The 12,720-nt window shown below is 53.2% G+C and overlaps 1 protein-coding gene across 2 annotated transcripts in view; it reads right to left on the bottom strand.

Annotated features, from left to right (window-relative positions):
• Positions 1–12,720, bottom strand: part of SCUBE1 (signal peptide, CUB domain and EGF like domain containing 1) — a 137,509-nt gene that overhangs the window by 122,355 nt on the left and 2,434 nt on the right. For both annotated transcript variants that reach the window (XM_025882307.2, XM_025882308.2), the window contains exon 2: positions 11,695–11,826. In XM_025882307.2, coding sequence (XP_025738092.2) covers positions 11,695–11,826 — 132 coding nt within the window. The remainder of the gene's footprint in view (positions 1–11,694; positions 11,827–12,720) is intronic.

Below are 12,720 nucleotides of genomic sequence, written 5' to 3'. Positions count from 1 at the left end.
AATGATTGAGTAATGAGACCCGGCTCTCTGTGGACCCCTGGCATCCATTGATCAGGTTTCCCTTCTGCAGAGACAATGCCAGAAGTAGGCCCAGCAGTTAATTATGGGAAAGGTCAAAGGTCACGCAAAACCAACACACATCTATATACTTTTTCATTCCTAACCGCGCACAATGACCATGGCTCAGCCAGAGGGTGAGAACGCCCTCCCCACGGCCCTCCCCACGGCCCACCTCGTGATCCAAAGCGACCATGGGGTCCGAGCTGCTTGCTGACCTCCCCCAGGGACTGGTGCAACTTTAGGCCACCACACTTTTGCTCATGCTGTTCCCTCGCCCGGGGCTCCTTCCTCTTCATAGACGCCTCTGTCCGTCTGCAGGCTGAGCCCCAGCATCGTCTCCTACCTGCAACCTCTGTTGATCCCCTGGCAGACAAGACTCCTCCTCACTCTCTGGGCCCCAGAGCCCCATGAATGGACACCACCCGTTACTCTTGTTTGCTATGTATCTGTCCTTTGGGGCTGTGGGTTCCGTGGGGGCAAGAACCGTGTTCTGTTCAGTGTAAGCTTCAGATGTAGCAGAGCGTGCTCAACAAGAGTCTGCTCAACACCGAACAAATGAATAATCATCATAAGCATAGCCTCCTCGGTCGACTGACCCCCCCCCCCCCACGTGTAGATGAATTGCATGGTATGTGAATTATACCTCAACAAAAGTTGTTTACTATACACATATATATTTGAGAGAGAGAGAGAGAGCGCGTGAGCATGCGCAAGCAGGGAGAGAGAGAGACTTTTAAGCAGGCTCCCAGCCCAGCACAGAGCCCGACACTGGGCTCAATCTCACGATCCTGAGATCATCACCTGAGCCAAAATCAAGAGTCGGACGCTTCACCGACTGAGCCACCCAGGCGCCCCGGTTGTTTACAATTTTCAAAAAGTTAATACCATCACTGCTCTCATCTGTTGTACTGGCTGGGTCACTGGGTCTCTGCCTGGTTGCAGGGAAACCACAGGATGCTCCTTCTGAATTGACCTCAAATGCCACCTGCCTGGTGTGGGCTCATGGTTGGGTGTGTGCCTCCCAAGCCCCAGGCGGAATTTTCCCACCAAACCAAAGGAAAAGGACCCAGTGATTATTCCTTTTCTCCCTCAAAAACACCCTGAACCTTTTGCTGGGGGCTGTTCCCAGACTCTGACATCAAGCTTAAGGACATCAGAGTAACCTGGTCAAGGGAAAGCTGATCTGTCAGAATGTTCTAGATGGAAGTGAGGAGGTGCCCCAGGCTGCCAACTCAGATTTGAGGCCCCCACCTCTCCCCTCTGCCAATTAGAGGCATGGTCATTCTCCAGTCCCTTAGCAAAAGGCCGGGGAGAAGCCCAAACCCCCCGACCCCCCAAGCAGCGAGCTCCGAGAGGCTGCTGCCCAGGCCCAACCACCTCTGAACTCAAGAGGGGGACAGTCAGAAACATGTAGCTGCCAGAAAGCCTGAGCCGCCACTCAGAATGGGTAAGCTGGCACCCCCCAAGAGCTCCTCCTATGCCCCCACTGGATTTTATAAGGGGTAACCGAGCCCAGAGACAGATCTGAGGTGCTAATCTTATCAGCAAGCCAGGGACAGACAACAACTTGAACCCAAGACTCGAACCTCGGGGGCCGCCCCGTGGGCTCAGGCCATGGGCAGGCCTGAGCTGGCCTGGTGCAGTCTGCTTTTCTTCTTTCTCTCTCCAACTCCCCGGTGCAGTCTCTCTCCAACACACACGGCCATGGCAGTGACAACTCCCCACCAGACGGCGTCTCAGCTGCTGGTGGCTTACCCCTCACCATGGCCCAAGCGGGAAGGCCGAACTTCCCTTACCACAGAAAAAGAAACTGGTGCTCGGAGAGCTCAGACATCACCCATCTAGTAAGAGGCACAGCCGACACTGGAAGGCAGGCTGGTTCCAGACTCTGCCCTTCTAAATTTGACACAATCCTCTGGAGAATTTCCCAGTCTCAGTGACCCAGGAAGTCAGGGCCCACAGTCCTTGCTGAGGATCAAGCTGCCTCCCTGCCTCCTTCCCTCCAGTACCTACACCTTCCCCAGGCTGGCCCCTCATGCTCAGCCCAGACCCTGGCCACAAGGAGCGATAGGCCTGATGGGGGATCATGACCCAGATACAGACGAACTCATCTCATATGAGGAGAGCCTCCCCTGCCAACACGCCAGCCAGGCGCAGGCCCGTCTACGGGGCTGCCAGTGGGAAGGGACAGGTAAGTCACCTAATAGTCCAGCCTGAGCCCATCTGCCACCCCCAGAGACTAAGCCAGCATTAGGCACCACTGTGGCAAGGAGCATGCTGAAGAAGGAGCTGCCCACCACGGGAGCCAAAGGGATCTGGGATCTCCTAGCTCTAGCCCTGAACTCTGTAGTCAGCCCGCTAGGGCCCGAGAGGCCCACAGATCTGCCCCAGGTCACACAGGGCTGGCACCTAGATCTCCACGGACCTACGCCTAGCTCTACTCCCCCTGGCACAAGGGGCAGGAGGCCCAGAAAGGAGGATGGCGGCTCCCGGAGAAAGGAGTACATCCTGGAGCCCCAGAAGGGAGTAGGGAGTGATTGATACTAGAGTTGTTATTCGCCAGGCCGGAGTCCAAGCCGGCTGGCTGACTGGGCTCTTAGACTCTCTCCTTCCAGGACTGTAGCCCTGGCCCATCTGGAGGACCCCCTCGGAGCCCCTCCAAGGCCCCGTGACCTTGCCCGCACACACAAGCCCTCTGGCCCTCTTTGTCTCAAGGCCTTGGGGGAAGGCCACCATCCCTTTCAGTAGCATCCAAAGGCCGACAGGCCCGCAGTTTATTTTCTTAGAAATAATGGTTTTTTCTGGTTAGCATTCCTCAGATGGAAAAACAAATACAGCCACTGTAATAAGAAGCGGCCAAGAGGAGGAGAGCCCACAGGAAGGGGCAGAGAGGGGCCTATCGCCCGGGGCAGGGGCTGGGGCTACGGGGGTGGAGGCAGGCGAGAGACCCTCTAACCCCAGGAGAAATGGGGATTTTGAGGAAAAGGAAAGCACCACGTGCAGGCCCTGGGCTGCCTTCCACACACTCCCGTCCGCGGCAGAACGGCCCTCCCTCCTCCTACCCACCTCTGTCCGCTCAAACGCACCCCTGCCCGGCAGGTGCCATTGCTCTGACTGGTTGGATCAGGAACCAGGCCTCTGGAAGGTTAAGTCACTTACTGGACTTACTGAGTCAGCGGAGCCCAAAAAAGGCCTCTGCACCCATGCTGTAGATGGCTTCACGGACGGTCAGAGCTGGGAGGGACACCCGCTTTCCTAACTTAGCCTGGATCGACACCTCTCTGGGGGGAGCCTCTCTAATTTCTTCCCTCCCAAGACAGAGATCTATACTCTCTCTTCTTTGCCCCCAGTGTGGTCTGCGTTTCCACTGCTGCACTTCCCACGCTGTGTTATGTTCACATCTTTCCCAGTCCGACTCTCCCACTGGCCAGAGAGGTCAGGAAAACATGTTTTGGCCTCAGCACCAAGCCTGGCACAGAGTCAGCGCTCAGCGAACATTCCCAATGCTAAACTGAATCTAGTCCAGTGGATCCATTTTACAGATGGGTACACTAAGGCTCGGGGAGGCTAACTTGCCTCTCCGATGCTTAAAAGCCAATGGTATGACATTTTCACTTTTCATTTTCATTTCTCCATCTAAAAAGGAAAATTCCAAGAAGCCCAAACTCTGCAGCAGAGCTGGGCCCAAGTTGCAAGCAATGCTGTCTAATTGCTAGCTGACAGCAACTTGGAATTTTAAGTCACATCTGACTTCTTCCTGCCTGCTGGTCTGCTAGACTAGAGGGCTTTCATCTTCAGTGAGGCACACATTAGCATGCATAATTGCACGTTTTAAGACTTGAAGAAGAATTTCCCCTCCCCACCCAGCCCACCTTCTCCTGCCTTTCCTGGCCTCCCAAAAAGCAGATTTTTATCTGGAGTTTCAATAAAGTGTGCAATAATGATTTAATAAGGCTGTAGACTTTATTACCTAAGAAGGCCAATTGGTTTCAAGATTTTTTTTTTTTTTTAAATTTCTGATGTTAAGCTAAACAGATCGCTGGGTGTGTTATTAGGAGTTTTGTTAAAATGCCTAATAGTGTGCCCTGTAATCTACCTGATTTCAGTGACTGACAAGTAGGCGCTGGGGATATAAAATTCAGGAAGTGGCTATTTATATTCATTACATACATGCTAATTTTGTGATCTCTGATGCCCACAGGTTGTCATTTTTTTCCTTTGCATAAAAAAGGAAGAAAATAATAATATATTTGATATTCTGTGGCCAAAACAAAAAAGTTATTTCCCCCAAGAGTTTTAATTATAGCATTCTGGAAAAGGCCCGAGTTGGAACTTGCAAGTGGAATAAACGACTTGAATAAATAGTCTAAAAAATTAAGTACACATAGAAGGGGTGATGTGCACTGCTGGTTCAGACTAAACAGTGATTATCAAGAGGGTCTTAGTTATTTAAACAAGCCATTTGAGGGCGGTTTGCTCCTCGTTTGGGGCCTGGTCCTGATTATAAACGAGAGCTTTTAATTAAAATTAGTAAGACCCAATTCAAGCTATAATTTGGTCCTTTTCCTTAGCAAATGTCTATGAAAACAAAGCAATTAAGGCTAAATGAGTTGAAGCATTTAAAAGGGACGAAATGCCCCCTCCTCGCCCCTGGCCTGCCCCCTCAGCAGAAGGAGCATAAACAGGCCCAAGTAATTCAGACCAGGAGGTCAGCATAAGGGTCTCGTGAGCTGGGGGATGCATAGGCTTAGCTAAATGAAAAGAGGCAGGGGAAACAGACTGTGCAAAGGCCCTGGGGTAGGAAGGAGCTGGCAAGTTTGAGGAACCAAAAAGTGAGTGATGTTGTGTGGTCGGGGGGGAAGGGTTGAGAATGACAGCAGCTCGCAGTGATTAGCGGAGTGCTGGGCTCAGCCTGAGGGATGTCCTCTCTCAGCTGTATGGATGGGCCGTGTGCTTTGAGACCCTTGCATTCACAGGGTCTGGCACAGATGAGCTGGTGGCAGCTAGTGGGGGATATGAATAAAGGAAAGGGTCTCTGCAGCTTCCTCTATGACTCCACAGCTAAGGAACTCTTCCCACTTTGTTCAGACAGGCTGCTGGGGGCCTGGCCCGTGGCCGGGACCCCATGGCTGCCTGGGGTTGGATACAGGCCCTGCGGTTTCTCAGCTGGGTGACCTGGCTAGAGACTGACCTCCCCGGGTCCAAGCGCCCCAAACTTACTCTGCCATTGGCCTACACCAATGTCCTCAGACTAGCCTTTTCCCTTGTCAGGCCTCAGCTTCCTCACCTATAAACCCCCCCCCCCCAGAATTTGGAGGCTCTGGGAGGCCTTTCCTGGTATCCCTGGGACTTACAATGGTCACTCACTACCCACCAACACTAGCTCTGGACCCAGCCCTAAATGAAGTCACATGGGTCATTGCAACCCAGTGTCACAGGCGCTCTGAAGAAGGGATGCTCACAGGTAACATGGACAGCAGGGAAGGCTTCCCGGAAGAAGTAACTGCTGGAACTCATCCATCCACCCTTTTACTCAACAGATGTTTTCCACGTTCTGTGCCAGGCCCGGCACTGGCTTCCAGGGAATGGAGCAGACCAGGTCATAGACACTGCCCTTGCAGAGCCCACATTCCAGGAGGAGACACTGGGAAACATAAATGCAGGGCGACGTGGACCAAAGCGGAGGTGTGTATGGGTTGGGGGAGGGCAACAGAGAGAGCTGGTCATCTGTAGAGCATGGGGGCTCCCCCGGAGGCCCCTTCGAGTCCCTTCTAACCGTGCACATCCATGAGTGTACCTGGAGTTACTTCAGATTCTGTCAAGATGCAAATCATCAAGAAAACACGGATTTATCCTCAGCCTTGCCCGGAGCCTTTCAGAACCGTCCGAGGCACCTCAGCCTGGCTACAGCAAGCCCCCTGCCAGCATTAAGCTGACCACACGGGGATCCAAGGTTGCTCTCTGCATGGCTGCAGAGAAGGGGACAGGCTGCCTAAGATGCTGGGTTTGCTGAAGGGCTTTTCATAACCAGCAGCAGCTTCAGGATGAAGCAGTTAAGGGTATGAGAGGCTCGGTCGGCTCCACGCAGGGCTTCCCATAACCTGGGTCCATTTCCCGTGAAGAACTAGTGAGATTGTGGGAGCCATGTTCTCTGAGTATGCTTTGCTGAGACTCCATCCTCTGTGCTTATCACAGTAAACAACAAAGTCTGTCAGATCTGTAGGATGGGGTGCTCACTCCCCCAAGACTCCAACCCCAGCCTCTGCACAGCCCCATACCAGCTCAGCACCTGCAATGAAAGGGCCCAGCGGGGAAATGGGTTTCGCTTAAAGTGGAAATTGCTGTCTGGAAGGGGCTGTGATCGATTATTGGTGTCTGCTCTGGCAGAATGTGGCAGCCTCTTTGCCAGCCCTGCAGTAGGTTTCACGGAACAAAGGAGAGCCTTCTGTCTCTCGTAATTTGTATTGTGCATTCTTGGTGAATGGTCATCTCTGAGTGGCACACGTGTCTGTATATCTCTATGGGGATATGGACATATGCGTATGGTTTATCTGAATAGTCAGTGAGCCAGAACACCCCATTTCCCAGCCATTTTAGATCCTGGCAACTGCTGGAAAAAGACAAAAGTTCACCCTTTTCATATACTGAACAACATTATTATCATCGACATTATCATGAGCATCGACATCATCAACATGATGATGATGATCAATATCGTGATCAGTATCGTCCAACATTGCCACCATCATCATTACCACCATCATTATTACCATCATCATCACCAACGTGGTCACCAACATCCTTGTCCTCACCCTCATCATCACCATCATCACCACCATCATCATCACCACCATCAACACCACCACCACCACCATCATCATCATCACCACCATCATCACCACCATTACCACCATCGTCATCACCACCATTACCACCATCATCACCACCATCAACACCACCACCACCACCATCAACATCATCACCACCATCAACACCACCACCATCATCATCATCATCACCACCATCATCACAGGAACAGCGTGTAAAGCTCACATAGAGTGTCCTATGTACCAGGCTATGTTCAAATGCTTTATGCCCGTTACCTCATTTAATTCTCACACTATCTCTGTGAAGTAGATATTATTGTTATCTCTAGTATACAGACAAACAAATGGAGTTGAGTAACTTGCCCAGGCTCCACAGACAGGATCTGAACCCATGATGTCTGTCTCCAAAGCCCATGCTTTAAGCACTGTGCCCAACTGCATATTGACTGCCTATTCCTCCTCTTGGAGCAGAGAGCCACAGGTAGCAATAACTGCTTGCAGAACACAGTGTGAGAAATGGGCCTACCAAACCTGGGCTCTGGTCCCAACTCAGGCAAGACCCCTGCCTCCTCAGGCCTCCATTTTCCCATCTGTAAACCAAGGAGGTGAATGAACATCTGGATGATCTCCACACTCCCTCAGGCCACCACTGCATGTGACTGGCCAGCCCCTCCAGATTTCAAAGCCTCCAGAAATCTCTGCTTGGTCCTCCTGGGGAAGCTGGTAGGGGATCTGATGGCCTGTGGGGGAACACTCCGGCAGGCTCCATTAATTCTGACTGATGCCTGTCCTCAGGGGGTAGAAAACCTCAGTGCAAGTGGGACAGTGTCCACTCAGGTCCCCCGAAACCTTCACAGAGGGTCCAGGGAGTGAGTGGCCAAATGGTGTCCCCTTAGTCCTCGACCACTAGTCTCCATACTAGTGGAGCATCAACATCATCAATGTGATGATCATGATCAATATTGTGATCAGTATCGCCCAACATGGCCACCATCATCATTACCACCACCATTATTACCATCGTCATCACCCACATGGTCACCAACATCCTTGTCCCCACCCTCATCATCACCCTCATCATCACCACCACCATTACGACCATCATCATCACCACCATCAACACCACCACCACCACTGGTGTTTTTTTTTTCTTTTTTAAGATTTTACTTTATAATTTATTTCAGAGAGAGAGAGAGAGAGAGAGAGCACATGAGCAGGGGGAGGAGCAGAGGGACAAGCAGACTCCCTGTGGAGCAGGGAACCTGATGTGGGACTCGATCCCAGGACCCTGAGATTGTGACCTGAGCTGAAGGCAGACGCTTCACTGACTGAGCCACCCAGGAGCCCCATTCTCCGTACTGTTAACAGGGCAACTCCACAGGTACCGACTTGCCACCCATTTGACCCTGTTGATTAAGAATTTCTACAGATATATAATTTCAGCTCATGCAGCCCGACCCAGATCCAGAGCTCCTTGAAGGGGAAGGGCAAGGTTGTGCTATCATTATCAATTCTGAGGCAGGCAGCACTGAACCATCTTCAAAGGTCTTCACCGTTGAAGATGTCATCAAACGAGTCTGTTCACACTACCTCTCACGGCCTGAAGCCACGGTGACAGAGATGGTGGCAACAACAGTAACGGAACCATCACCTGTATCCCGAGTGCCTACTGTGAGCTGGGCACCGTGATGGACAGGCCTGCCGCTCACCACACGGCATTTCATTCCATCTTCAGGATGGCTTATGGCCGGGGGTATCTTGGGCCCATATAACCCAAGAAGAAACTGAGGCTCAGGAGGGCAAATGACCACCTAGACTTTCACATCGGAGGAGGGCTGCAACCCAGACTCCCATCCAGAGGCTGAGCCTGTTCGTGCTTTCCTCTCCCACTAGACAGAGTGGAGAGGGCACCATGACAAGAGCAGTTCCTCACACGGCCCCAGCATGCCCCTTCCCTGCCGCCCGCACAGCCCCTCCGTGGGCAGCTTCTATCTGTGTGGCTCCTCACCTCCTGGGAACTCCAGTCTGGGCAAAAGACAGCCAAGTCAGACTAAACATTTTCTGCACACCTATGCTCATGCCAGGCTCTGCCCCCGGAGCGGGGAAGATAGGGGACAAGCCTGAAAGGCAATCTGGGGGCTCACTGTGAGCCCAAGTTGGACAACTTCCGTGCGGTGGACCCCAAAGCTGAGCCCACGGCCAGCCCCCAATAAATGAGCTCACTGTTCAGCAGGAGAGCAAGACACATAATTATAATCCAAAGGTGGAAGTGCTCTGATGGGGGCGCCTGGGTGGCACAGTCGGTTAAGTGTCTGACTCCTGGTTTCTGCTCAGGTCGTGATCTCCGCGTCGTGAGATCAAGCGCCATGTCAGGCTCTACTTGGCACCAAGTCTGCTTGAGATTCTCTATCCCTCTCCCTCTGCCCCTCCCGCTTGTGCTCTCCCTCTGCAATAAAGAAATAAATCTTTTTTAAAAAAAGGAGTTCTGGGCGCCTGGGTGGCTCAGTTGTTAAGCGTCTGCCTTCGGCTCAGGTCATGGTCCCGGGGTCCTGGGATCGAGCCCCGCATCGGGCTCCCTGCTCAGCGGGAAGCCTGCTTCTCCCTCTCCCACTCCCCCTGCTTGTGTTCCCTCTCTCGCTGTGTCTCTCTCTGTCAAATAAATAAATAAAGTCTTTAAAAAATAAAAAAAAATAAATAAAATAAATAACAAAAGGATTGCTATAATGGAGGGGTGCCTGGGTGGTGCAGTCAGTTAAGTGTCTGACTCTTGGTTTTGGCTCAGGTCAGGTCATGATCTCAGGGTGATAAGATCGAGCCCCCTCGTCCGGCTCTGCGCTCAGCATGGAGCCTGCTTGAAATTCTCTCTCCCTCTGCTCCCCCCAAAGAATCCTTAAAAAACAAAAAGAAGTGCTATCATGGAGAAAAGCACTTAATGTAGCTTTGTGTGGGTGTGTATATGTGCAATTGTGTAGAAGCAGAGGTATCAAGGAAGGCTTCCCAGAGGAGGCAAATCTAAAGCCTGATTAGGAATTGGCCAGGACACAAAGGGTGGAAAAGGAGCTCCCGGTAGGGGGGAAGACCTGAGCTGGGGCTCAGAAGCGTGGCGCGGCCTCGTGTGTGGGTGTGTGGCCAGGACACGAGGGCTATTCAGGGTTTCAGGAGGTGAGAGGCAGAGGCCAGAGACAGACGAGCAAGACACAGAGGGCCGTGGCAGTTCCAGAAGCACATTTACAAGCCTCCTCCTCTCTCAACCTTATACTGAGCCAGCAAGTCTAACTCCCAACCCGGGCTCAGGCAGAGTGGAGCGCTAAGGCTGGACTCCAGAGGGCTTCAGGGAGACAGGCAGGACATAAAGTGTGGGCCTCCAGGTCCAGGGACAGCAGGATGGAAACCTAAGGAGCTGGGCTAGAGGAGGAACAGGCTGGGTCAGGGGCTGGAACAAGCAGAGACAGAGGGTTGCCCTCGGTCCTCCCTTGCCAGAGCACTGGGACTGGAGCAGGGAGCAGCAGGGTAGAAAACCATCACGTTAGAGTCTCACACGTGCCACATGGATCCTCCAGGCCCTGCCAGCAGGGGGCTAGCCCATGCCACCAGGCTTCTTGCTCATGACCTCTACCTGTCTCCAGCCTGGCCTCCTTCCAGAGGTCTGTGGGTAGGCGCCAGCTCTGCACTCAGGCTTCTAGGCCCCAAGCAAGGCGAGAGATGTGGCCAAACCACGCACGATCCAGGCCATTGCCATTTGCCCAGCACTCAGCCTTGAGGAGATGCCCAACAAGTGAGATGGATGAATCATGTCAGCACCCCAAGGAGGCATAGCTGCATCTCCTACGAAGCTCCAGCTCCTACAAAGCCTTACACAGAAGGGATGGGCACCCATTGTACTCTCATGGGTCGCTTTCCTAATACGAGTCTCACACTTTGCAAAAGTAAGTTGGCAAAACGTGGGGAGAAGCAAACGAGATGCTAGGGAGCCGTGGGGTGGAAATTCAGGTCCTGGGGTTTAGTACTCGTCATCCCCTGCAGGACCTGGGGGCTTATTTCTCTCGGAGCCTCAACTTTCCTCATCTGTAAAGCGGGGACAGACAGGGAAGATTTGGATCAATGATTCTCAGCCGGGTGTGCACACGGGTCATGGAGAGAGTGGCTTCCAGCTCCCTGTTGATGGGCTTCCCCAGAACCACACAGAATGGCCACACAGCCCCTCCCTGACAGATGCTCCCATGAGTTCCATCCAGTTTGAAGAGTCCTGGCTCCAAAGACAGCCGAGGCTACTCTTCTCTTTCTGACTTCCAGCTTGCCAGAAAGGCAGTTTCCAGTGCCAAACAGTCAAACCAAAATCCCAGGTGCAGGGAAGAAAGGCTGGACAGACAGACGGACACAGCACAAATCCATGTCTTTTCCCAAGCTCTCGTACCTGAGCCAGCCCACAAATGCTGTGGCTGGCTACTAAGCAGGTCCTTTGGGGAAGCTAAGGCCACACGGCCTGATATGGGTGGTTTCGAAGTTAGGGACCTGGGGGGAGGGTTACCCCAGGCCTGCACCCCACACGTGTCCCATCAGGGACAGAAGGAGGAACATATCATTCAACACTTCAACTCATTTAAAACAAAACGAAACAAAAGTTTCAATTCCAGCATGAGTTAAGTACCCTTTGACTCCAAATTCCTCCCTCCGGGGAAGCAGCTCAAGTTCCCAAGAAGCCCCCGGCCTCTCTCCCAAGGCTGAGTGAGGCCTATACTGCTGGCACGCCACGGGGCGGGCATTGGCCACATACGGGGTCTGGCCGGGAGGGCCGGGCCGGGCTCACCTTCACACTGCCTGCCTTCCCCTTTGTAGCCCGGCTTGCAGAGGCATTTGTAGGACTTGGGCGTGTTCTGGCAGATGGCATCGATGTGGCAGTCATCCGTGCCCTCCGAGCACTCGTCCACGTCGACTGGCCCTGGCGGGGGGAGCGGGGGAAACCACTGGTGAGGTGTGGCCTGGGCGGCAGGCAGTCATGGCTGGGGGCAGGGAGCTCCTTCTGCCCCCCCACCTTCCAACGATCGCTGGGGTAATTAACAGTGATAGCCATCACACGACAAGCCGGTGTGACGAGTGGCGACTGGTAGCATTTTGGGGGCAGCTACTCTGTGCCAGACACAATGCTACCTAAATGCGGGCTCCCATTTATTTTCAAGACGGTCCCGTTCAGTCGGTCTATTACTCCTGCTGGAGAGATGACAAAACCCGAGGCTTAGGAGCACTGCCAGGAAAGCCTCTCTGTGTGTCTTGCTCTCCCCACAAGCACTGCTCCATCCCTCCTCCACTCTCCTTATTCTAGAATTCAGAGCCAGAAGGGCCTTGGAGGAATTTAATCTATCACCTTGAGGTTACAGTGGGGGGCGGGGCAGGGGCAGGAAACCAAGGCTAGAATGGGACAGTGAGCAGAGGCCACGCCAGGAGGCCCAGCCGGGTGATCTGACCCCACTCAGCCCCAAGGCTGTGGAAATAGAGGATTCTTCACCTAGCTTCCACACCCCCGCCTGCAGCGGCCAGCAGTAGAGCTACACCCTCAGTGGGGTTGGCGGGGCTTGTCCGTGGCTTGTCCGTGGCTCTGACCTCCCCATCCTTTCTCCTCTCCACCTCGGACACCTAGCACCTTCATGACTCCAGTCTTCCCCTAAGCTGTCAGGTTCCTGAGACTGTCCCTTCTGAATTACTCCCCTGGCTGGCATCAGGGCTCTAAATCTGTGGGGGGGGGCTTCTCTAAGAGAATAGAGCTCCTCTCTAAGTCTCTAAGGGCTCCAGCCTCCCCCAAAGGAAGAGAGGCATCAACCAGAAGCATAAGAGCAAA

The sequence above is a fragment of the Callorhinus ursinus genome, unplaced genomic scaffold (assembly GCF_003265705.2).
Source record: "Callorhinus ursinus isolate GAN/ISIS: 27379988/994484 unplaced genomic scaffold, GSC_fseal_2.0 scaffold48, whole genome shotgun sequence".
In the NCBI taxonomy this organism is placed as follows: Eukaryota; Metazoa; Chordata; class Mammalia; order Carnivora; family Otariidae; genus Callorhinus; species Callorhinus ursinus.
This window is presented reverse-complemented; position numbering and strand designations above follow the sequence as displayed.